The sequence below is a fragment of the Lingula anatina genome, chromosome 8 (genome assembly GCF_051362555.1).
Source record: "Lingula anatina isolate TDL-2025a chromosome 8, LinAna3.0, whole genome shotgun sequence".
Taxonomy (NCBI): domain Eukaryota; kingdom Metazoa; phylum Brachiopoda; class Lingulata; order Lingulida; family Lingulidae; genus Lingula; species Lingula anatina.
Window position 1 is genome coordinate 8,970,989 of NC_141774.1, and position 26,788 is coordinate 8,997,776.

Here is a 26,788-nt window from a genome sequence, read left to right on the forward strand (position 1 = left end):
AATGTATATACTTCTTCAGATCTAGATGATGATGACAACGACTTGTTTAGTTCCCCAAGTTCTAAACCAAGCCAGACAAAATCAACTGCCAAATCTGGAGGAGGAGGACTCTTTGATGATGATGATGAAGGCGACCTCTTTGGGTCTGCACCACCAGCTAAAAAGGGTGCGTGCCATTACTTGGTTAAATATATAAGCTGAGATTTTTGGAGTTAATTGTGAATTTTGGATCTGCACATGTTAACCTGCTAAAAAAATTCATGACTTTTATATTGTCATTACCATATTCTCTTCCTATCATCACAGACTTGTTTTTGGTTTGTTTTTTTGTTGTTTTTTTTTTTCTTTTTCTTATCTTCTTTTTTTTTTTGTTTTTTTTTTTTGACTCAAGGACTTGGAAAAGGATGGGTAACTTTTTTTTAATCTTTCTTCTATTTAACATTTTAGCTGAGCCACCCAAGAAGAAGAAGGAGTCCAAAGCTGTCGACTTGTTTGCAGATGATGAGGACGAAGATGATGAAGGAGATATCTTCTCAGGAAAACCACCTCCAACGAAAAAAGAAGAGCCTAAGAAAAGTAAACCTCCCGAAAAGAAAGTTAGTAAAAGAATTATTAATTTGGCTTACCTAACATTTTAGTCAAGCCCAGTGATAAACAATTAAATTTTCTTTTCCTTTTTTCACAATTTGCCTTGTTCCATACATATTTTTCAATGAAGTACAGATTTACCTTGCCTTTTCTCATTGATTCATCCAGCTAACCTTCCTTTCCTCTCCCTCCTTGCTAGCTTCCCCCTGGGGCAGTATCTATGTTTGGAGGGGCGCCAAATCCTCTGGCAGCAGCCCTGAAATCCAAGAGACCCCCCTCAGATGATGAGGTACGTTTATATCCGTGTGTGTGTTCATTTTTTATTTGCTTATATGATTTTGTGCCTGGTTCTTCTGTTTATATATATATATATATAAAACTAAACAGTTAGTTATTTCAATTAGCGAAGTGTTTAAATTGGTGAATAAATACTGGTAAGAAAAAATGTTGTGACAACATCCTGTCATAATATTTTGTCTGGTAGGATGAGATGAGGTAAAACCAACTGTATTAGTATATATTTGGAATTGGTGGCATTTCTTTTATTAAAACAATTGAATTATAATGCACATTGAATGGCTTGCATGATTCTCCAAAAAAGTACCCCATTTTTTATGGATATTTCATCCAACAGACTGCCATCTATCCTTTTGTTTGTCCCCATCCCCTCCCCTTCGCCCTTAATTCCAGAGAATACGAAAACTTCTCTCTTTGTTCTTAACAGACCTCTGCTATTTCCAGTAAAACCCTGAGTTTCAGAGGACACTGAAAGAAACTCCCTCTTCTACTGTCAGCATTCTGCTTCTGTTTCCATGCAGTTAACTGGGAGAGACACAGTAGAGAGATGAGGTTCTGGTGTCCTCTGATAGGCCACATTCAGACTAAGTAGTCTGCAGATCAAATATGGATGACCCACTTGAATGCTTGTTGTGTAATTTCAACAGGAAATCTATTCAGTGTCTAATTGGGAATAAAGCAGCAAGCTTTGAGTGGGTTGCCATATTTGATCCGCGGACTAGTTAGTCCACTGTTCTGAGTGGGACCATGCTTACTGTGCTCCCCTTTGAAGGTTTAGCAAAGGTCAGGTCAAAATAAGCATGTGAATGCACACAACTGAGTTTTGGTTATCATATCTGCTGGAATCTACATAAACATATTTTGGAGCACAGATAACAGAGATAGCATTTCACTAAGGATAGTGCCCTCTCTGATTTTCATCCATTTATAGTTAATCGTATGTGCTTGATACTTACGTAACTGCTGTGCAATTTGTGTAAACCAGCCAATTAAACATGCTTCAGGCTTCAGAAGAGGAGATTAAATCGCGGTCCAGTAGCAGTAAATCCACCGCGTCAGGACAGATCAAGCCAACGCCATCGTCGTCGCAGAAGGCCAGTCGAAGTCCTTCCGTGTCCAGCAACAGTTTGTTCGCTGAAGAGCCAGATGCAGATGATCTTTTTGCAGGAAAACCCAGAGCTGACAGGTATGAAGTAATAATAATAATAATAATAATAATAGAATAGAAATATTTATTTCTTATCAAGTCTATTCCATTGTACATATTTCAATACACTAATAGTATATAGTTATTTGCACTATGTACAAATTAAAATTTGTGACAAAACTGTGCAATACATAAAAAAAGATAATAATAATAATGATAATAGTAATATAAGAGAAATAATTATTTCTTATCAAGCCCATTCCATTGTATACATTTCATTACACTATATAGTTATTTGCACTATAAACAAACTAAGATTTTTGAAATGCAAAACTGCAATACAAAAAATTATATAGCCTTACTTATTAAATTTAAGATTAGCCCTTAATTACTTTGATTTAAATAGGAAGTTGAAAAACATAAATGATAATTTCATAAACTTTAGGTGATTATTTAAAAAGACTGAAACTGTCATAATCAACTTTAGTTCTTATATAAAATGGCATATTGGTGTAAAAGTGATTTCATAATGATAATAATAAAAAAAAACAAACAAGGAAATGAATTTTTTTTTTACCATAAATCAAAACCCTAAAATCTACTAAAAACAGAATTTTTTCTTGAAATGAAATATTGTGACTTTTTTATTTGTAGTAGCAATGTCTAATATTTATAGCATTTTCTAATAATGAAAACCTGTTTGTAGCAGTAATCTTTCAGATCAGTGAATGTCAAACTAAGATATATGTGCCATTACACATGCTGCTATTTTGTCCTCTTTTAGGACAGATTCCATTCACCAGCTACTGTATGTACAGTGTGGAAGTGTATTTGTTGTTCAAAACAGCTAATGGTGTTTGTAGTTATAGAGGACATACAGTTTGTTTTTTATTTGTGTGCTCTAGATCGCCATATATTTACTCAGTTTCAAGGGGAGAAATTAGTTTAATTTTATTATTATTATACTCTTCAAATGTATTTACATTTATGACTGTTTCACCTAAAAAATCAAAAAAAAAAAAAAAAAAAAAAAAAAAAAAAAACTAAACAAAGAACAAAACCCAGGTATTTTTTGTTATTGTCCTTATCAAATATATTTGTATTTATGGTTGTGTCAGCATTAAAAAACAAATGAAACTGCCCATGTGCACAGTTGTTCATATAAAGGATAATGATTGTAAATGGTTGTTTTGTATCTGTTAGATGTTTGTGGTTTGTTATCTTTTACTGCATGACAATTGATCATGGGCTTGTGACAAGTCAAGGTTGTTTGTTGATAGATACTGGGTTATCTGTGTGTGTTTGTGTGTGTGTGTGTGTGTGTGTGTGTGTGTGAGAGAGAGAGAGAAAGAGAGAGTGATTGTGTGTATGGGAGGAGTGAGTGAGTGAGTATGTGTGTAGGTGAAAGAGTGCACACATGTGAGAGAGAAAGAGAGTGAATAAGTGTTTTTGAAAGAGGGAGAGAGAGAGGAAGAAGGAGAGAGAGGAAGCAAGAGAGAGGGTGAATATGTGCGTGTTAGTGTGTGTTTGTGTGTGTGTGTGAGTGTGTGTGTGTGTGTGTGTGAGAGAGAGAGAGAGAGAGAGAGAGAGAGAGAGAGAAAGAGAAGAGCTGGGTAGACATTCGTATATACACGCACATATACATCCATGCTGGCTGGGTGAAGTAAATCTACACACATTTCAAGGCATACCCAGTCACAGGTGGCACAAAAATACCACGTGCAACAGATGTTGAATTTTAGTTGGCAGCTTTGGGTGTTCGCGAAGTTTCCAAAAAGTTTGCCCTTTGAGTCAGAGCGATCAGGCCTCTCCATAAATGGCTGTTAAAGTGCAGGTCAAGTTTGAAAATAGGTCTGATAGGAAAATTGTTTTCAAAGTTACAGTGGGTAGTTCAATTTTAAAACATTTATTTATTCTTGTATTTTTATCGGATTAACATTTTATAAGAATATCAGAAAAAAATCTGTCTTGCTGCTTCATGTATTCTGCACTACAGTTGTACACTGACTTTTTTTAAAAATTAATTTTTTTTTAAATATTAAAATATTAGACCTGTACAGATTATGGTACCTTGTCTATTTACATATTTATTGACTCATCAGACAAAGTAATCAAGTTTCTCTTCCTTTGTCATTTTGTACATTATATGTAATACATTGCCTTGCAACAATCCTATTTTACTTGTTTGCAAAAGAAAAAAGGTTCCCCTTCCAATTTTGTGCCTTTTTTTATCCAAATTCACCCTCAACATTTTGTTTCTTGGAAGCAATTTTTATTTTGTAATCAAGATCTGCCATTCTTTTTTTTCTCATTCTGAACTTTTAGATAAAACCTTGCATAGTCTCTGGTCTTTTTTCATTACTACATGTAGCTATGTCAGCCCCATAGCCAGCAATTTCAAAAGGGTGGTTCTTTTCCTGAAAACAAAGTGGTCCCTTCACCATGAAAACTTTGTGCACCTAGATAAAAATTTACCCAGAGGGGACCTTTTTTCTGCAAAAAAGGAGGTTCTTTCAAACCATCAGAACCCCCCTGGCTACAGGCCTTTATCTCTAAAGACCCAAACACTAAGCTAGGTCAGCTCAGCTTGGCTATAAATGCACCTTCAATCGAGGTGATTCCCACCTTAAACGTGTAGACCTTAATTCTAGTTGTGAAGACGAATAATTGCCTTATTTACCTAGCAGCTGTGAACTTGGGACTTCCTATTAGTGCCAGGTGTGGAGGGCAATCATTATATTAGCAATATGTTAGGCTGCGTTCACATGAAAAATCTATTTTCTAAAAATCTAAAAATCTATTTGTGGTATCTTGTGATCACGGTCTGTGCCCTGAATACCCCACGGCGTAATTACGGGCAGCGCAAGCCAGTTACTTCAAAAGCTGTAATTAATTCTCGGTGCTGCCAGTAATTACGCCGCGGGGTATTCAGGGCACAGACCGTGATCACAAGATACCGCCAATAGATTTTAAGATTTTTAAAAAATAGATTTTTCATGTGAACGGTCCCTTATAGTTTACAACACAATGAATGTACAATATATTGCTGAATTATATTATGTGGGTGATTGATCAGCTAAAGTGAAGATATGATAAAATTTATAAAACTAAATTAAATGTTGGAGAACTCACTGAAAAAAATGCATTGTGATGCTTCCAGGTGATAGAGCTACAAAATTATTTATTTATTTATTTATTTATTATGATGTATGATATATTTCTAATGGTCAACACCACTTTAAAGTGGGCCTTTTAACCCCCTTAGTTGTTTCAACTTGAAAAATGGCATAAAACCAAGATCAATTTTTTATTCATAATGGATCTTTTTTGGCTAAAAGGGTGGTTCTGTTGCACTCTCCACCCCCCCCCCCCCTTCCCCCACCAAAGGGCCTGGACTGAAATACCACTTAATTAATTGGAGGAATTATGACAGTTGAAGTTATCCAAATTAACCATTTCTACTTTCCTCAGGGAAGTAAAGTTGTCTTGGCAATGCTTTTTAGTCTAAGAGGTCGATTATGAAGGAAATTTGTTGCCCTTTGCAGCTGTGTTAGGTCACATGATTGTTGTAATGCATAGTTGGTGGACAACCAATAAAGTCATATTTCCTTGCGACAGTCTGTGAATTCAGATCTAGAACGATGATGGTGGTGAATTTTGGACTTCTTCAGCCAAGTTTTTCCATATTTTTGGACATCATGTGGTATGAGAATCTTTAGGAAGTAATGTGACTTTTGTGAAATGTGTCACTTTGTTGTGATGGAGAACGGAAGAAAATGGCAGAAGTATTTTGTGATCCAGACTTATATTAAAGAGGAGGTGTGATGTTGAAATCTGAATATTTCATTTGAATGAAGCAGAAAAAAGCAGACAATCAACATGGAAGCCATGAATTTTGTACTTTGTCTGTGAAAGTTCCGAGAGTACATGAATTGCTAGAAAATATTTCTAGAAAATGGAGACGCAGATATTGTTTATTGATTAAAGGATCTTGAACTCGCACAGATTGTGATTTCTTGTTGGATCCTCAAATTAGGACATGACGAATTATAATCTTGAAATTTTGAAATTAAATTTTGAAAATTAATGTTGATACAGAATCAGGTATGAGGACCTTACAAATATTTTGTAATTATTTGAAAAAAATGGGGCTGCTCATTTTCCAGAATGAAGAAGAATGTGAAGAATTATCTTTTAATTTTTCCTGCTTCAAAGCTGTGGGTTCTACCTGTAAGGAAATACTAACAGACAATTAGTTCATGGAGATGCCATTTGTAAGATAATTGCTTTAACATTTGTGTCCCAGGTACCAGATGTCCTCTTAGTGTGACCTTAGCTACTGGTCCAAGGCAACTGACCAGTAAATTTTTACATCAGACAATTAAAAATAAGATGTTAAAGTGACAGTACACCAGAGGCAACTGTAGAGAAATTTTAGCTGTTGCTGCACAGATATTTTCCTGGGGCAGATTGAGGGCGTCTTCCGGGTCTTCCAGAAGACGGTCAGATTTTCAAGCTTTCACTGACGGGTATCTAATTTTTTCTGTTGGAAGACAGTCAAACTTAGAGGATCAATCAATAAAGATAATTTGGAAGACTGTCAGAAAGTACCTCTGGATCCACCCCTGATTTTCCATTATCTGTAGATGTCATCTTCGGACTACTACGTTTTTATTAGAAATTTAGTTCTGTGAGGGCGGTCAGTTGGAGTGACCAGAAGACTGTTGGTCTGACCACTAAATATGACATGGACTTTGAGGATTTCTTTGTGGCTGGTTTGAATGGATGCGAGAACTGGAATTCTCTTATTGTGAAATATGACTGAGAAATTTTCTGGAAAGATACCAGCACGAGTTGAGACAAAAGCATATAGTGCACCTGCGATTGAACCTTGTATTTTTTGACAGATATGACTGAAAAACTTTTTTACAAAAGTCAGCACTGTTGGTTGAATTAATAACACGTCATGAGGAATTAGAGTAGATTTGACCCCATATGTGGATATTGCGTTTTTCTTTTTCCTTCTTGGCACAAATTACTGTATGCTGTTATGAATGCTTATGCAACAGCTGTGATGTAGGTTTGGACTGGACCACGTCCAAGCAGGGCAATCACGAGGTGTAAATACATATTCTGTTGAAGCATATGAAAAGTATAGCTAGATATTGACATAGAATAAGTGGGATCCCAAAGCAGTATGAAATAAGACTACACATGGAAAAGACTACAGAGCGCTACAAAATAAGTTAGACTACACCAGAAACACATTTTGGAAATTTCCTTTTAAAATTATTGGTACCCAGGCAAGGAAAGAAAAAATAATTGAGTTTTCATTCAAACAGGACATTTTTTTTACGATGGAAAGATGTAAATTATTAGAGCATAGGAGCTTCAGCTCGCTCTCGGCTCAAAGTTTAGAAGGAGTAGCATCCCTGACTTCTGACTGTATACAAATCGAAAATAGCAGCGGTTGCCGAGTGAAAGAGAAATCATCGAAACCAAAATGGTGGAAGATCGCTTTCGTCCGGTTAACTTCCTTCACCAAAAATGGCACAGTGAGGAAGAAAGAGAAAAAGCGAAGTAAATCTGAGGATTGTTGTAATTTGTATAGGTAGGATTGGAAGAAGGTTCATGTTGCTGTTGTTTGTCACTGTTGAATATGTATTACATCTGGCCAAGTACTAGGATTTTTACCTCCGCCAAGGAGGTTATGTTTTCACCCCTGTTTGTCTGTCTGTTTGTTTGTTTGTTTATCATCAACATAACTCAAAAAGTTATGGACCAATTTTGAGGAAATTTTCAGGAACTGTCAGAAGTGGGCCAAGGAAGAGATTATTAGTTTTTGGTGGTGATCGGGATCAATGATCAATCAATAATCAATAATCAATAATAATCAAAAATTGCTACCTTAGCGGAGGTCTGTGCTCTCGGAGTGCTTTTCTAGTTTTATTATTATTACTTATCTGCAGTATACTTTCTAAGGGCACATTCCCATTAAAACTATCATCCTACATAAGTGTAGAAAACTACATGACGACTCATTGAATGCAAAGAGATGAACACGATTCCTCTTGTGTACAACATACTCCTACAATCACCCGTTCTTCTGCATACTCGATGAGAATTACTACACAAATTACTACTACCAGTTTCATACACAACTTGAATAAAATCCACATGCCAAAAAAACAAACAAACAAACAAACAAAAATTAATCACTCAGTCAGCTCAATTGGGAAACAATGAAATGAAATTGTGTGTGTGTGTGTGTGTGTGTGTGTGTGTGTTTTAAGTTTTCTTTTTGACACTATACCAAGTAGGGTAGCATAAGTCAGGTTTAATGGTAATAATTTGATATGTCTACTCCCTTAATGTTCGACTTTAAGATTGCAATTTCTGGTCATTTATTTAAAATTTGTACTTCATTTGTATTTGCAGTAAAAATAAACCCAAGGCTGGCAGTGGAGGAGGAGGATTATTTGGTGACGAAGGAGCTGATGATGGACTGTTTTCTGCTCCAGCATCTAAGGTAGGTAATTTTTGTTTCCAAATTAGGCTAGGACATATGTTGTGATGAGAAAGGGGATTTGCCCATCTCTTGTTGTTATGTTCACACACACACATAAATACACACACACAAACACACAATGGTAGGGTATGTGTTTCTGAATACTTGCTCATACTAATATATTCATTTACTTGATTATTGTGGAATTAATTTTTATGTGATTATTGTGAAATTTATTTTTATGCAATAATTGTGGAATTTATCTTTATGTTTGTTATTCAACTTGTCAGCACTGACCTAAAAAAAAGTAACAAATTCTAAACCTGTATTTGTTAAATGTCATGTCTTTTAATATTGGATATTCAGGTAGTGAGAATAGAAGTTTAAACAGCATATGGCGTCTTGCTGTAGGTCAAGTTCAGCGACACCATGTTGTTGGCAAAAACTTTGCAGTAATTTTTATCGTGTTAATTTCTGTTCTATATAGCCAAGGTCAAATTTTGTTGCATTATACTGAAAAACTTAATTATCACAATTTTACATTTTGCAAATATAAGTGAACAGCAGTTAGTTCTATTAATAACTTGTTTTGCCTTTAGAAGAGGTTGGTGTTACAGCTGTTGCCTTGTAAATTGTTAGGGCTTGACAATTAGATGAAACGCACTTGAAAAAATTTTGTGCAACATTTTTGAAAGTCATTTATAATTAGTAGATTGTTGTCTTAAAATATATCATACAGTAATCACTCAATCTTTTCAATGTGGGAAAAATTGTGAATTTTGCAAATACTGTATTTTTTAAAGTCATAATTCTTTAGAATCAGGACATTCTTATTGAGTGGAAGCAACAGAATTAAAAAGCAGGCTACCCTGTAATTCTATTCTATGCAGTAAAAGCAGCACAAATGCTCTGTAGAAATATAACATTTTGTTATTATAAAATCATGTATCTGAAAGTTTGGTGATTTTTGGCCATTGAAAAGATTGAGTAATTGCCACAATTATATGTCAGTCTTTAAAAATTTTTGTTGGGACCGTTTTCTGCCTACACAATTGTTTCACTGTGAAAATTACCTCAAACTTGAAAATGGGCCTCTCCATAATTATGAAAAGTTTGTCACTTAATATGGGTTTCGCACATTTAAAAATATTAATAAATTTTTAAGTGATAAAATTTTCTAGTTTTTACCATAATTATCTTTCAGACCTCAAGTAAACCCAAAGCTGTCAGTCTATTTGATGAAGATGATGAAGATGGTGATGGTGGAGATTTGTTTGCAGCCATTTCTAAACCTAAAGACAGGTACATGTAACCTAAAAACTGAAGCATTATTGTTTTAGCCATCCTGCAACATAATGAAGGTATTTGGGACTTAACTTACTTTCACAAGTTCACTTCTTATGGTATAGGGGACTTTACTTACTTTCACAAGTTACCTTCTTATGGTTTGGACCAAGTTTTTACCTGTAACAAAAAACAAAAAGTATGCAGTGCTGATGCCCCAGGTATAGCTTGCTCTTGAAAGCATGCTTGAACCAACCAGACTTAATTTGCCATGGTGTACGTAGATGACCTCTGTAAGTCATTTAATCTCAATCCCTTATCAGTTTGATATTTGTCCACCAGGTGGCAGCAAAGTGCCATTAGTTTTGAAGTGCAAGCCTGCCAAAGGCAGCATTTAAAAAAAATTTCTGTTATGCTATTTCAGCGACAAGAAAAAGCCAGCAGGTGGCGTTTCCCTCTTTGGTGGGGTGGATGTCTTGGGGGTTGGAAAGAAAGAAGATAAAAAGGAAGAAAAACCAAAAGAGGAGCCACTGCCCAAAGCACAGACCCAGAAACGCCCCTCTCTCTCCATCTTTAGTAACGACGATGACGAGGATGGAGGGGATCTGTTTGGTGGCGCCACCTCTGTGCCAAAAACTGAGGCTTCAAAGCCACAGGAGGTAAAGGGATGGGATATATGGGACTATGATATTTAAGAAGGGTATTCCTATTCCAAAAATGAAAAACAAAGAAGATAAGTCAATAAAAAGAAAAGTAAACAGAAAATTATTTGTTAATCTTGATAATTGAAAAGAAAAAAATCTTTTTGGTTCAATTTAAAGATGAAATTTATTTTGGATGAGATTACCTTTTGTCCATCTTAAATTTTAAAAGGTTAAAAATAATTACAATTCCTAATTGGTAAAACAGATAATAAGAGGAATTAATGATTTCCTCAGGTGAAATCCAGAAGCAAGAGTAAAATGTTGTTTGAAGATGAGGATATTTTGTTTGGTGGCGGACCGACAGAAAGCCCAGACGTGGATTTGTTTGGAGCAGCAAGCCCAGTGGGAAGTCCCACACAGACTAAGGTGATTGTGACGGTTGAGATTGTTCTTCTCTAAAGCAATTGCTTGTGTGGGTGGGTGTGAGTGTGTGCGTGAGAAAGAATCAATTGTAATGCTGGAGTCTGTGTTTTACTTCCAACATAATGGTGTGTGTATATGAGAGAGAGAGAGAGAGAGAGAGAGAGAGAGAGAGAGGAAGAAGAAGAAATATAGAGAGACATTATATTACAGTTGATTGTGATAGTTGAGGTAATTGTGTTCTTCTCTTGCACAGTTGTATGTTAACTTGATACCACTCATCTCTTCATGTAAGAACATCAATTTCACTTAAATTTTTGTTCATTTTTGGCCATCTGCAGCCAATACCAGCCAAGCAGCCCACAGAGCCAGCCAAACAGAAGGTCAGCATAAAGGGAGCTACGGTCAGTTCATCCACTACAGATTTGTTTGGGAGTCCTAGGAGTGATGACGATCTGTTCTCTCCTAGTAAACCTAAGGCTAAGGAGGTTAGTCTCTCTCTCTCTCTCTCTCTCTCTCTCTCTCTCTCTCACACACACACACACACACACACTGAGAATTATTTCAGTTGCAAGTATAACTCCAAGGGAATCACTGGGTTATGATTGTCAGATCAATGTTTTTCAGACCTAAACATGTTTTCCAAGTAAAAGATGCTACAACTTCTTATACCTAAAGAGTAACTTAATTGCATTAATTTTGTTACATTAATGTACTAGTATATTGTGCATGTTTGATTGTAGTCATAGTAAAAGAGACAAAAAATAATAATACTTGAACTGAAGTAGATAAATAAATTGTATAATTTTTTTTTTTAGCCTGATCCCGCTCTCCCAGTAAAGGGTGCTACAGTGACAGAATCTTCTACAGATCTTTTTGGGAAAAGCCCATCTCAAGATGATGACCTTTTTGGGGAAAAGAAACAGGAGAAAGTGGTAATTATTTAATTTTTGAGGCATTTTATATCCTCTTAATAAGTGAATTTTTTTTTTGTACAGATAAAAATTTTGAAAAAAAAGAGATCATTGTAACATTTTTATTTTTAGTCATTTGTCTCCAGCTACAATTAAAAGATAAAATTAGAAATATTAAGCACTTGTCTTTAAATTTGTCAATATAAATCTTCTCCTCCATTTCTCCCCCAGGAAGAGGAACCAGTTAAACCTAAAAAGCCAATAGGTGGCGTGTCTATGTTTGGAGGTTTTGATCCCACCGCTGCCACCAAAGGACTCAAAAAGACAAGGGGTGCATCTAAAGTGGAAGAGGAAAGAAAAGAAGCAGTAAAGGTGGAAGAAAAGAAACCAACTCCGGCCAAGAAAATTGCTGATCCTCTCTTTGGAGGAGAGGATGAAGATGAGGGTGATCTTTTTGGAGGTGGTGCTGCCAAGTCATCTAAGGTAGCTGTCACTAAGTCCCAGATTGTCAAAAGCTCAGTTTTTAAATTGAAATCTTGAATTGGTTTTGTCATTTCAAGGGAATTGTGGAAGTTCCTTGGTTGGTAGCTTGAGAAATGAACTGACATTTACCAGCCAGTATTTACATTGGGGTGTTAGGTAGTCATATCTGTCACAGCCCCATTTCCTGATGATGACTGACGGAGGGATAAGATTTTTCCTACTTTTGGCAGACAACTAAATGTCTGGGTAGAGTTGGCACCTACAACAATAATGAAATTTTTCAGACTATCGGCAGATTTCCAACTTTTTAGGAGCCAAAAGTCTCGCTGCTTACTATAAGCTGGTAAAAAGTACAATTAAGCTATTTGCAAAGGAACCTCCACATTTCTTTTTTGAAGTTACATACAAGTAGCAGATGAAAGTCTTCAACTATAATCAGATGAAATGTTGGTTTAAAACGTATCTGTAGGAAATACCAAAATTAGGCACAAGTAATTCTGTTTGAAAGTTTGAAATTTATCAAGGTTTAAATTGGAAATAATAAGCAGCTTTGCAGGATATCAAGAGATAAAAAAATGATTTTGACACATTTTAATGTGTATAGAATTCTTTTAAGTAGTTTTAACAAAAAAATTATTTTAAAAATTATTTAGAGTTCAAAATGTGTTGTTAATTTTAGCCTGTTGAAGAAAAACCCAAAAAGCCGGCAGGTGGGGTGTCCTTGTTTGGTGCAGGAGGTGAGGATGATGGAGGAGATCTCTTTGGAAAACAAGCAGCTAAGAAAGAAGAGAAGGTATTGTTACTAGCCTAAGAAAAAACTTTAAATATGATGAAAAATGAACTTTTGGAAGTGCAAGGTTGAACTTTTGAGGAAAAAATGTTGCTAGTTTATCAAAATTTGGTCTCAAGTTTTTGAGTGAGCACAACATATCTTTGAGAATAAAGTAACTGTTCTTCAATCAACAGCTAATATTGAAAATTTTTACCTCCATTATTTCAATGTCTACCTAGAGCATCTTCATCAGTGAATTAATAGTGGAAAACTTAATTTATTCTTATAACATAGGCCTGTAGCCAGCAATTTCAAAAGGAGTTCTTTTTCTGAAGAAGTGGACCTTTTACAATGAAACTTTTGTGTATCTCAAATTTTGTCCAGAATGGACCTTTTTCCCGCAGAAAGGGGGGTTCTTTTTAACTCTTTGAATACCCCCTGGCTATGGGCCTGTAACATAATGCAGCTGATAAAATTCTTCTCTTACAAAATCTCTTTGTATTGTATTGTGGCCATAGCCTCCAGAAGCTGAAGTTAGTAAGCCCAAGAAACCTGTAGGGGGAGTGTCCATGTTTGGTGGATTTGATCCATCAGCTTTCAAAAAGAAAGAAACAAAGGAGGAAGAAAAAGGTTAGTGATTCAATCCTATTTTAAAAAAATAAAGACAAAAAAGAATTAAGAGCAAAGACAGAAACTTATCACTAAGTTAATAAAAGTTAAGTTATTTTAAGATAAAAACTCTAAATATTTTTTTCTTTTCAGATTCACCATTTGATTGTGTTTGGAAAAATGCTTTTATAAAGTTATAAAATATTGAATATTCAGCAAATTTCTTCACACTTTATCAAAATCCATTTTTTCCATTAATTTATTAGCTGAGGACAGTGTTGATGCCAAACCCGAGGCTCCAATAAGTAGTCCTCCAAAACCACAATCAAATATAGGTCGCTTACAGGTAATTTAATGAATATTACTTTAGCTTCTATTTCCGTGGCTGCTGAGCTTGGTTTTTGAGGTTGTTCTTGAGATATGACCAGATTTCACTGAAGTATTTTAATGACCATTATAGCTCTCTGTCCTAGTGTTACTCTGCTAATCTAATTGCATTAAGCATGAGTCGTGATGGAGTTTGATCTGTCTACATACATGTAGAATGATATATTTCATAGGGAATGAACCCTTTAACTTTGTTTGACAGAATGAAAGCTTAAAAATTATAAGAGTGGCTGTAAATTAATGCTTTGGCATTGCATTAAATGTTTTTGACTGGTTACATTGAAGAAGATAACCAAAACCTGAAAGGACTGGTTTTTTTAAAGTTATTTATTTATTTATCTCTAGTATTGATTGCCTCCTCCTCCTCCCTCAAAAAAAGTTTATTTTTGACTGTTTTCATCCGAAGGTTTACGTTTGATTATTTTCATCCTTAGAAGTAAAGTAAAAAAAATTTAAAAAGATTTAGATACCAACACTTTTTTAGCTTCTTTGCATGTTTAAAATTTGCAGTGGTTTGAGTTTTGATTTATTTCCAGGCTGGTTTGGCATTTAACCCCGCTGCTTTATTGCCTGGTGCGGCTCCAGTTGCTAAGGAGCCTGAAACGGTTGCCGTGGGCTTTGATCAACCCGTGAACACTACTAGTACTTTACAAAATGCTGCGAAGGTGGGTAACGGTCATCTTCTGAGAAAGCCCGAAATGTGGCAAATTAACTAAAAATCAAGGGAGATTTCATGGGATTAGGGGAGAGTAAGGGTCAGAAATAATGGCAGACTAGTGGATATGGTAAGGTAATGAATAAAAACTGACAAACTTTGTCTGTGGAAATTTATTTGGTTGTTTTCACTAAACTCCTGTCGTATTGTGGTCTATTGCAACTGTGAGAATTCACCATATTATGCATGCAACTTATGCATTGCTCCTTAGACAATATTGCCAGTTTCGCTCTTATTGCGTAAAAGTAAGCCCCACCTAACAGATTCTGAAATTCTAGTCTCATATATATATATATGATATGTCAAACAGTGCTGATGGCCTTATTTTAAGCTATCTCAGATGATTTCCATGATGTCCAACTGCTGGTGGTACATACACAGGTGCTTCTAGATCTGGTTTTGTAGTTTTATGAAAGTGTTTTTGTGTATTTAGATATTTGTGTGAGTTTTTTTAGTTAAATTTTCAGTAAAAACGATCATTTTATAATGATAACTTAATAATAATAATAATAACAAGGAGTTCTGTACAACTGTACTCAACATTTATATACATGATCAAATTTCAGGGTCGAGCCAAAGTACAACAGAAGAGGAGACCTCCGTCAAGACAAGCCAGACAGGCAGCTGCAAGACAAGCCGAACAGGACTTTGTTGATGGAGTAGGTGCCATGACAACAGCACCATCAGCAGCTTCTGTGACAACTGGCACGACAACAACAGTCACCAGAAAAGTTCCACAAGCAAGTAGTGCACCAACCTCAAACAAACCAGTGAAGGACATTTTTGGAAATGATGACCTTGTTCCTGAAGGAAAAGCAGGTCAAGGTCAGGGACTACTTCAAGGAAGTGAGGACATTTTTGATGCAGGATTTGGAAACAAGCCGAAGAGTGCTGAAAAGAAAGTCACCAACTTTGAGGATGACTTATTTGGTGCAGCAAAAACTGTTCCAACACCTACTGTGCCTCCCTCCTCCCAAGTGACACAAAACGACAAAGACGATATTTTTTCAGAACCCAAGAAAACTGCAAAACCATCCTCGATTTTAGAGGATGACTTGTTTGGGGACAGTGTATTGAATAAACCTCCCCCAAGCTCAAAATCTGTTGGCAAAGTGAAGCCTTCTGGTGCTCTACTGGATGATGATATTTTCGCAGACTCCAGTTTAAATTCCAAAAAAGATGAAAAGAAAGAAGACAAGAAAGCGACAAAAGCTGCCAAACAGGAAGAACTCTTTGGTGTAAGTAGACGTACTAAAAATCAAAAAGTCTTAGGCCGCATTCAGAACAGTGGACTTGCTAGTCAGCGGGTCAAATATGGCAACCCACTTAAAAGCTTATCATCTAATCCGCTTATAGTCACTGAATAGATTCCCCATGGGTTGGCATTATTTGGCCTTCAATCTAGTTAGTCCACTGTTCTGAATGTGACCTAAAAAGGCCTTTTTCACAATGATCATTACACCTATAAATATTAAACCACTTAGATACAGATATGTGTAATGCATGATGTGATAAGGATCTTTGCCTTTTCCAATAATCTTTTAATCTGATTGCATTCAGCAAGAGTCCCCATGGAGTTGGATCGATATACATAGAGTGATAGTTTCATTGGAAATGAGCCTTAAGACTTTTGGTCTGTTACAAATGCCATTGCACAGACTAATACCAAGGTTATACATGAGCTTTTGTAATTTATTTTGAACACAACAAATATTCTATAGGAAGAGGACACAACTGAAAGTCCAGAGCAAGAAGATGAAGTGAGCATTTGTTTACTACTTTTGTGATATTTTCCATTATAATTGATGAAGAAAATTAAACAACAATTTCATTATAAGAATATGCATACTGGTAACTGAAACTATGTATCTGAAAAAACTGGATGGTTAGAGTGGTATTCGATTATCTACAGTTTTTCAGATATTCTTGATTTTTGATTTGTGATATTATTATATTGATGAAAATTATTTCTTTATGAAAATTATTTCTTTAAGTTATTAATGAACCCTACATCATTTGTCCCCTTTAATTAACTATAATCAACTGATGATATAATTGTCAAAAAAAAAAAAATAGATTAAAGAGATTTACTTATGATTCTAGTGATAGATTGTTGGGAACAAAAATTAAAGCGAAACACCTACATTTTGCTCTTGTCTCAAGAGCACCATGGACTGTGTTTCAAATTTAGTGATCATTATCACTAGAATCAGTAAATACAATCCCTTGGAACCATGAAAAATCTTACTGATAATTCAAAATATTATTTCTAAATTTCTGACAAGTTACAATTATTGGGGAAAAATCAGTAGAACCACCCTGACTTTCTAAAACTTGGTAAAAACTTGAACATTTTGTGACCTAAAATTAAATCAATATTTGAAAATGCCAGAATCTCACATGGTCATTTTAGCTGAAATATTCAAAATTGTCCAGTCGTCAATTTTCAAGTTTGATGAAATTTTGTAAGTGAAAAAAAATTGTCAGCAGAGAATCGTCTTTTGAAGAAAATTTCAAGACCGACTAAATTTTCAAGTTTTTTTTACTGCATCCAAACTCTTATCTAAACCCAGTGTATGTATTATGCTGGCTACAGATAAACGCTGTCATTGAAACATAGGGTGACTGGGAAAAAAAACATCATGAAAATTTTTAAAACTTGAAATATCTGCAGATAATGGTATAGTTTAGATTGTTGTTAGTTTAGGTGGTGTTTTATGTAGTTAGATTAGCTTTTAGCATATTTCAAATATGTAGACTTGCTGTGGAATCTGGGACCTGTTGCACTTTAAAGCAATTTAGACCAAAATTTTATATTTATAGCTGCAGGTTTATGGGTCTTGCACAGCTCCATTTATTAGTGGAAAGAATCATTGAAGTTCAAGTGCACCAATTTAAAATGCTCATTTAATTATTTGGGTCACATGATTCCATAGAAGGGTTTGTGACATCTTAAATAGGTCCATCAGTATATCTACGTAGTATGTAGCAGAACCCTGTTACTGTACATATTATCTGACATGTACAATCAGTTATATTTATAAATGGTGGTGTCTATTTAACATATTCTTTGTTACAGGGTTGTATACTTTTTTAAAACTTTGTACTTTGTAGTAAGAGTGGAGAAAATTTATTAATATGTAGAATAAATGAACATGCATGAACTTGCACACACACATACATACATGTACATGCATGTACACAAGGGGCACGCACATGCTACGCACAGACACAGAAAACTGCATGTTTCAAACTGGTGGAAGCATTTTATAAAATAAAGTGTGTCGTGAAGATTAAAACCTCTTCAACCTTAAATGAGACTAAATAGACAGCTTCTTGTGCATTTTCTTTTAATTTTACATTGTCGATTTTTATGTAATCATTGCAGGATGAAGACATGTTTGCAGCAGCAGCAGCCAGTAAAGCTGCAGCGAAGAAACAGAAAGAAAAACCCAAAACACGAGATGAGGACATATTTCAAGATGACACTGACATTTTTGCGGACATTCCAGCAGCCAAACCCAAAGAAAAGAAGAGCAAGAAGAAAACTGGCACAAAATCAGATACCAAACCATTATTTAAAGGAGATGTTGGTGAGTTTAACAGGGGGTGGGGGTGGGGGGAGAGGGGAAGGGGCTGAGATGTTGGTGACTTTTATGGGTTTTTATGGTTTTTGGGTGGTGGGGAGTGGGTAGTCAGGATGATGAAGCAGTGGGCTAAAAACTTAAGTCAGGTTCCAGGGCTAAGAACTTAATTACCAAGGTAACATGGTCACATGGGCACACGATCTTGCCCAATCAGGAGCAGTGTTACAGCACTCTCATGGAAATCCTAGTAAACTAAGCCAAGGAACTGATTAATTTTTTTTCTTTTAACTGGGGCCAGGTCATGGCAGTGAGTTTTAGGAGTCTGTCATGAGGGAGGGAGGGTGGAGGGGGTTCTGGGAGATGAAACAGGGGGTACATGTAGAAACAGGGGGTGAGGGTGATGTCCTCACAATCTTGTTGGTAATTTGGTAATCCCGTTTGCACCCCCACCCCACCCCAGGGGTGAATTTAATAATGTCTTCATACGCAACTTACTATTAATATGTTCTATACTTGATTATATTTAGCACTTGTTGAATTTTATTTCCAGATGACATCTTTGCTGACACAGACCCAAAACCTAAGGCCAAGAAAACGAGTAAAGGCACAAAGAAAAAGACCAGTCCAGCAGAAGCTGCAAATATCTTTGACGAGAATGCACCAAGTATTTTTGACGACCCTCTAAATGCTATGAACTGAGAGCAGAAATAACTTTGTTTTTGTCTTGACACATACCCTCACTTATCCTGACCATAAGATATCTTGATTTACTGAAGATTTATCCTGTGATATGAAGTTGTTGGATGTGGAATGATATTATACTTATAATATTACACGCCGTGATGGCTGACTATTGCTTATATGAGTTCTAATCATATTTTGCTAGTCTATTTCTTGTTTTGCTGAGTATAAACTTACTACTAAGATAGAGAGAAATAATTCTTTCTCAAAAGACGGAATTGATTTTTCAATTGCAGAAACAAATGAATAATGTTAAAACTCAGCAGTTGGAAGATATTATTTCCTGTAGAAGTATTCATTTGTTTACCATGACATGTTTGAGTTATATCAATGGTGAGAAGTGAATCGGTTTTTTTTAAAAACTGTAATATACTGTCCTGCAAACCTCTAGTCAAAACATATCATGAAATCACATAAATAATCACTGATGATGTAAGATATCAAAGAAGAGCCCAAAATTAGTTAATATGTAAAGCAATGCTAACAACCCTGTCCCACCAATATATGCTAAGTATATAAAGCATGATTCTTTTGGATTTTGAATATCTTTCCTTCTAGTTGCCACCCCTTCCCCCTTTTTCTGTATCTCATTCTCTTTCTCCCCCCCCCCCCCCCCCCCCCCCCCCCCCCCCCCCCCCCCCCCCCCAAGGAGTGTTAAAGATCTTATTTCTGCCTTGTCATTTTATACAGCTAAATTTATTTTATTACAGCATCCTCGTTACCTACAGCGTTGTGCTCAAGAATTGCAGGGGATTTATTATAATTTAAAAAAATTATAGGGCAAACCCAAGAAATCTGACATATGAAGTGCACGTTTTGTTAGAATGTTATGTAAACATATGACATTTGAAGTTACCGTCGTCTTGTGTAAGGTTGTTGATGGCGATTCTGATTTAAATGATGACAGTTTGAATTTTCACCCAAAACGGAATATTGTGTTTGGGATACACTTTGTTAGAATATGTTCACCTTATAATAGAAAACTAGAAGACCATATGCAATAATAATAATAATAATTAATATGGTGTTTTGAAGGGATAAATCCCTAAGTTATACAGGTCATCATTTTTGTCTCGTAAAAAAGAAGAAAAATTCTATATATATATATATCTATATATACAGGACTCTCTGTAAGCTGTCCAGAAAATAAACTTATTACATGACAAATGTCTGTTATGTAATACAGGAAACCACCTCATTCATGTAAGCTTCATATATGTCTTTATATACTTTGATTTTCTGCCTACCCATACTGTTGCCATGTGATGCATTTGTTTTTAACAACCTTACTGCCCAACTGCATTTTTGTTTTACTTCAAATGTAACAGGGGATGTTGGCAAAAAGGCAGTTTGAGTTCAATGATGGGCAAATATAATTGGACAAATATTTTCTTTACTAAAGTTATTTTTGTGATATTATAGAAATAATGACCAAAGAATTATTTTTTTTTTAATTACTAGGGAGCTGAAGGCTGGACAGCGTGTAAGGGATCTCTAGTCCCTTTTGCTTTAATTTTAATCAAATTAAGCATAAGCGTTGAAGATTTTCTGGTTTTAAAAGTAAGTGTTTTGCACATTTCGTGGTGTTTTTCAATCGAGTTTCTTGGTACAAATAAACTGAAAGTGCAGGAAATCGTGGATATTTTGCATTAGTATTTTACCAAGTGGCACCCAAGCTTCATTTGCTTCAGGACCCCATGGGAATTTGAGGCATGGGAGAGACTACTGGGACTCTTTTAATCATGTCATCTATGCCCTTTCTAAACCACTTCAAGATAAAACATAAGACACGTAGTTTAGATGATAGTTTATTCAATAACTAGAGGAACTAGAAAGGCATTTGTTACACTTCAGAGAGAGTCTGAATTTAAAACATATCAATATTTTTGTCTTACATCCACACCTTGTACAGATAAAAATATTGCCAATGCAGTTTTACAGCTGGATGCTTTATAAATGAATGAAACCAAATACTGAAATCGGTTTTGCTCTTTGTAAAACTTTCCAAATGTACAAAAATTGCCTAAATAAGTTCATTGACAGTTGGAAAAAACAGCGATAACTTGGAACTGGGGTTATTATTCTAGCTCAGGCGCTGAAGTCAGTGCATATATATATATATATAAGATATAGTATAATAGAAGAAATCGTCTGAATATTTATCCCCAGTTGACGTCAACGCAGCACTTCATGTTGGTTTGTGGATTCGCGCACCAGCAGGTGAGGACTTGACCGCTCGGGCCGGCTTGAACGCCAACATGGACGCCGCAATTCGGGTCCACGGAGCACTGGAAGAACCGTTTATCTGAAACGATGAAAAATACGGCGAAGTTGTATTATTCGTTATCTCGTATGTAAGGATAGTCACAAAAGTAAGTGATCAATATCTTGCTCAGTCACAAATGAAAACACTTTCGGTCTCTTCAGAAAGTTATGTTAAAAGTTCTCCTTTTAACCGTTACGAGTGAAAATCATCAGCCTCCAATTCCAATACGAGAGTGCCCCAAAACTTAAAGATCCCCTAAAATTGATCAATCGTTTTATAGAGGTCTATCTCTCATTCAGTATTTCTAAGCATCAAATAAAAAGTAAGGGATCTCTCGAGGCTCTCCTTTCGAAACTGTTTTTTTTATGTTGTTCTTGTTCGCGCGCGCATTTATTGAACCAACTTCTAAAACCAACCAAATGAAAATCAAATGAATGATGACTCTTAGCATAAGATCTAGATATAAAGAAAGGGAGGGTCCCTTTTTACGTACTTCTCACTGGAGACGCCATTGAAGTCGCCACCAACAGCATGGCAACCAGTACGATCAAAACTGTTTTGGACATTATGAACGATGGGTAAGACCTGGAAAACGATAAAATAAACTTAAATGACAAAAAAGTATTATGTGCGAAATGAGATTAAGAAATTTCGATGAAAAATGCTTTGTGATTTGATGTTTATGAAAGAAGGGGTCTAGCTTCATATATTTCTGGAGTGATTCTAATAAAAAAAGGAAGCAGAAAGAAGCTTTTAATGCAATATTAAGACATTTTGCTAAAAAGGTATTCGATATGAAGTTGAATCAATGCGTAGCAAGATAAAAGCTTTATATATTTCATTCGATCGAGAACATTGCCTGATTTGAGTTTCACTTAACAAAGCCAAGAATTTTCTTGCGCATTTTCATATAAAACAAACGAACAAAAATGAACAAATAGAGAAAGAAAAAAATCCAGCCTTTAATAAGGAGGGTAGCACTCTTTTTCTTCGTTTTGCAAGTCCTAATTATCCATTTCTTACATGATACGGTTTTCAATGTTAATGCTGAGTTACAATCTACGTTGAAAAACGCATTTTTCTAAGAAATTACGAAACGCTTAAAGCAAAATAACTCTTCCTTTGAGATTCAAAATTCCGCAATAAATACATTGTAAACAACGCCTGGAAATATATTCTATTGCATTTTCCCACTAAAACGACTGTTATTGTAGTAAAACTAAAATCTGTGCTTGTCACTTGGGCTTTCGATGCCTTTCTTCGCGGTCGACAAGTGCATCCGTTGCCAATGACGTTTAGGTGTCACGCGGATTCTCGCGTTCATTCGAGACCAAAATAACATGGCGGGAAACCCTCAGACGTAAGATGCGAGTTTTTGTACAGTGCGTCGGATAACGAAAAGCCCAGAATTGCACACATTGTAGATATAAATGCATTTTGAGCAAAAAGACGAATATATCTTATGAATCTTATAATATTGTTATACAGTGTTGTTGTTGTCTGCTTTTCCCGCGGTTTTAAGTAGGTCACCAGAAACTATCGCTCGATACCAGAGGGCTCCGTCTTAAGAGATTTTAACAAAAAACCGTACGTTTAGGAAAAAAACCCTGGATTAACTTTGAATGCAGGAATTGGGTCGTTGACCATTGGTAAGTACGGTAAAATTACCGTTTTTTCCAGGAAAATCGTATTTTTGGCCAAAACGAAGAGTTATTATGACTTTAAGATTGAATAAAGAAAATATGCTGTAATTTTTTTTAAATAGTATTATTTTTGCGCGCGTTTATCCAATCAATCTATAAAAACAACGAAATAAAGAAACATGACGCTAGGAGCGCTTACCTTAAAACAAGACAAGACCGCTGTAGCTCTCACCAGTAGGTAGTCTGTCTTTGACTCCGTCTGAAGTGTTGTGAACGCAAGAAGAACTATATCAGCGGCTTTTATATAGCCACACCATATACGTAAACAGACGCGCTAGTAGTGTCATATTTTTTCACTTTCTGAACCACAGTGTAGTGAAATCAGGATGGGCATATCCTGTTAATTGTTTCGTGCATCACGATTTTCCAGATTTTGTGCTTTGTGGGTGGACGATTTATGCTCTCTTTGCTAGATAAGCATTTTAATGACATGATTTTCATGATTTTTGAAAAAAATAATACTAAAAAATAAAGTGAGTCAGCGTCTTCACAGATACCCTGATGGGTGATAATAACCAATATCCATGAACCAGTACGAGAAAGGCTAAAAAAGTTATGAACTTACTATTCAAAAGTTTCTTGTGGGATCTTAATTCCTATCATTATTTTGTCACAGTTATGTGGTGCATTTGCTTTCGTACAATGAAGGTCACCCACGCAAGCAGCTATTACAGAATGTACCGAACGATCTTGGCCAAAAGGAATGTTACACCTCTAACGTCATGTTTTTGTATGCAAACTATCACATCACAACTGTAAAGCGTTTTGAATTGTGTTTTTTTATTATTTATATTTTTATCCAGGTGCCATATCTAACAAAACCTACGTCAAAATAATAAAAAAAAACATCAGCAAAGATGTCCACTTTTTTATCATTTATTCAAATTTAGAATCTGACGTTCTGTAGTGACATTGACAAATAATTCAATAAATATTCCATGTCTCGAAAATAAGCTTCCGATTGCAGCCGAGACATTCATTTCTGTTTCCTCCAAGTGGCGCTACGGTAGGCCTACTGTTTAGTTTATCAAACATCGCGAAAACTGCTCAGGGCTCCGTATCTCGAAAGGTTCGCTATGTTGCGGAGTGGAGCATATTAGGGTTGCCCATGACCTACATAATGTCGTTTCATTTTGGGGTGGGTTAGGATCTGATATTTATTTCTTACCTGTATATTTAGGAGCCTATTGAACAATTATGCGTTCAATGCAAGCAGTTTTAATTTAAGAAAAAAATGTATATGAAGTTTCGCCTGTCGGAAAACAGTGAATGTCCAATTAGACATAAAAGACACTCACTTTATCCTGCCCCCTTCCCCCGATGGGTGTAAGTGAACCTTCACTTTAGTAGGAGTTGTCTTCAGTTCATCTTCAGTTTTCAGGCAGCATGGAGTGGATGCGAGGCGGCCCGGGTACGAAGTATACGAATATTTCAATTTCTGCCGATTTAATATGACATTTTGAGATGTTTATATTAGAACTTTGATTTTAACTTATTTTTGCTTATTTTTGAAAAACATTTTGAAGCCTGCGTGCTTGCTGGGTGTGGCCATTCCCCAATATGTTCCTCTCGTAATATTCTGCTTCCTCCAAAACTTGGTAACCTCTTCACGTCTCATGAAAATGCAGAGTGAAGTGTTGCTTCTCATGTTTTGAAAGCCGTTGGCAAAAATTCCAGTAGCAGTAAAATTTGAGGTGAGAAACAGCCGAGAAGGGAAAATGCTGTGGAATGGCCCGTTTGTAACCCTAAATATTGGCGTGTTGGCATTAAGGGACTGGTTTGTGCTTAGTTACTGAATGCTATATAGGTATACACACACCAATTTCAACGTTAAAGGGCATTATACTTCCGTGTCGAATTCTGGTACAATTTCACTAAGAAAGTTGTAAATTTGTGAACTGAACTAAAGCTATGCTTTCTCTGCGTGACAGATTATAAAATCAACCTTTAAAGGCATAGGTGGCGAAATGATAGCGAGAAATGCTGTTTGAAACGCCAATTTCAATTCCGCGCTGTTCATTCAAAATGTACTATCGAAAAGTAATTTCAATTAGTGTGACATCACGAATTTTGGAATCTTTTACACATTAAACATTGAATATTTCAAACATGACATACTTAATACTGCGTGGTTATATGTTATGGAATTTTATTTATTTCGACGTCTGTCCCTTATGCCTTTAAACATGCTTTATCAAATCATACTTTCAAGTTTGTCGCTGTGGCATGTATGAACTGTTATATTAGAATGTGTAGCATTCTTCAACAAGGCAGCAAATGTTGATTTGACGTTTAGTTCTAATATGGACAAAATACGCAATAATATCTAAAACGTTTGCTAGTCCACCACAAAAATCATTGTTTAAAACTCTTTTTTTATCGTAAGACCAAATGGGGTATCTAGGAGACCATTTAAGATTCTAGATAGCATCCTTGAAACTTTGTTCGTGTGTTTTTTGCATTTTTTGATTAAACATCTTGAATTCACCATCACGAGAGCGAATCAAATACTACAAACTTAGAATTTTTTTCTGTGGAATGCAATTCTGAATGGTTCGGGCATAGTATAACTTTATGATTAAAGAAAAGTTGATAAAATTTCCAAGAAAGCTGAATGTTTGGAATACGAAGGTTTAACGCTGAACGTGTGTATAACGTATTTACATGTACGTTTAATGCTCTGATAAGAAAAATAAGCATACCATCTCTTGAAATTTGATAACTTGCTGTCTTGTTATATATATACATTTTTGTAAGAGACGTATGTGCACTTCACACATTTCAGTCTGTATTTGGGAAAGTTACTTGAACCTGAAAATCTTATGTGAAAAGCTTATGTGGAAAATGTGTGTTATGACTTACCGTTCATGAAATGGAAAATAAAGTCCTTTTACGTTTTAGTATTTATATCAATTTATTTGTCAAAACTGTAATATGTAACTGAATAATTAACGAAACGCTTAATCGGTCAGTTATGAAATATTTATATCTGAATGTATTGTGTATACTATAGTCTTAAGAGATTAATTTTTTTCCACCCAAAAAAGAACGAGGCAAAAGATGTTAAATTACCCGTATGTGCAGAAATTTTCAACTGCTCTTTGCTGCAGTCTTCCTCAGTGCTATTGATGTACCACTAGGTGGAGTTGTGGATGGACAAAAATAAATCTCTTAAGACAATATTATGCTTAATCAGTAAGATCGATAATGTTTCGTCTTCTGTATAGATCCATTAGCAATGTGAAATATGAATTTTTATCATTAAATATATCTGACATTTGTGACAATTAATTTATTGGACAAATATAGGATCTTTGTGCAGAGACAATCCTTGTGATTGAAAGATGACATATTCTCCAATTGCCAATATTTTGTTGTTCTTCGGCAATTTTCTCTCACCAGCAACTTTGCTCCGGACAATTATTATCGCATTAGATTTCTAAATGACAATTTACTGAAATAATTTTCATAATATCTTGTGCTTGTAAAGTGGCAAAACCTATGGCGGATCCAGAAAATTGGGGGCCTGGAAATAGTTTGAAATTTTTCGGGAAATTGAAACGATTGTCCTTTTTGTTCCTCCCTTTTTGTGTGGTGGTGGGGAGAGAAGGAGCTGCCATTGCTTTTCCATTGCTATTTTGAAAGAAGGAATTGTTGCAAATTCATTGTCGTTTCTTGAATGCCTTGTTTAAAACAAATAAGAACAAGTATTAGACAAGTAAG

The 26,788-nt window shown here is 35.5% G+C and overlaps 1 protein-coding gene and 1 long non-coding RNA gene across 7 annotated transcripts in view; one reads left to right on the forward strand and one right to left on the reverse strand.

Annotated features, from left to right (window-relative positions):
- LOC106180986 (uncharacterized) overlaps positions 1 to 19,486 on the forward strand; it is a 28,555-nt gene extending 9,069 nt beyond the window's left edge. For 3 of the 6 annotated variants that reach the window (XM_087019407.1, XM_087019409.1, XM_087019411.1), the window contains 19 exons: positions 20 to 166; positions 448 to 596; positions 788 to 877; positions 1,890 to 2,071; positions 8,471 to 8,561; positions 9,745 to 9,842; positions 10,249 to 10,483; positions 10,763 to 10,894; positions 11,230 to 11,376; positions 11,707 to 11,823; positions 12,034 to 12,285; positions 12,965 to 13,078; positions 13,576 to 13,687; positions 13,933 to 14,012; positions 14,590 to 14,718; positions 15,335 to 16,006; positions 16,490 to 16,528; positions 18,157 to 18,361; positions 18,906 to 19,486. In XM_087019407.1, the coding sequence (XP_086875533.1) occupies positions 20 to 166; positions 448 to 596; positions 788 to 877; positions 1,890 to 2,071; positions 8,471 to 8,561; positions 9,745 to 9,842; positions 10,249 to 10,483; positions 10,763 to 10,894; positions 11,230 to 11,376; positions 11,707 to 11,823; positions 12,034 to 12,285; positions 12,965 to 13,078; positions 13,576 to 13,687; positions 13,933 to 14,012; positions 14,590 to 14,718; positions 15,335 to 16,006; positions 16,490 to 16,528; positions 18,157 to 18,361; positions 18,906 to 19,054 (3,140 nt within the window). In that variant the 3' untranslated portion in view covers positions 19,055 to 19,486. The remainder of the gene's footprint in view (positions 1 to 19; positions 167 to 447; positions 597 to 787; positions 878 to 1,889; positions 2,072 to 8,470; positions 8,562 to 9,744; positions 9,843 to 10,248; positions 10,484 to 10,762; positions 10,895 to 11,229; positions 11,377 to 11,706; positions 11,824 to 12,033; positions 12,286 to 12,964; positions 13,079 to 13,575; positions 13,688 to 13,932; positions 14,013 to 14,589; positions 14,719 to 15,334; positions 16,007 to 16,489; positions 16,529 to 18,156; positions 18,362 to 18,905) is intronic. The other 3 variants (XM_087019412.1, XM_087019410.1, XM_087019408.1) reach the window with 3 other exon arrangements.
- Positions 19,487 to 20,922: 1,436 nt separating this feature from the next.
- LOC106156445 (uncharacterized) lies at positions 20,923 to 23,358 on the reverse strand. The gene is made up of 3 exons (XR_001237709.2): positions 23,205 to 23,358; positions 21,856 to 21,947; positions 20,923 to 21,401 (listed from the first exon to the last, which is right to left on the reverse strand). It is a non-coding gene; the product is annotated as an uncharacterized LOC106156445 (long non-coding RNA).
- Positions 23,359 to 26,788: the final 3,430 nt, after the last annotated feature.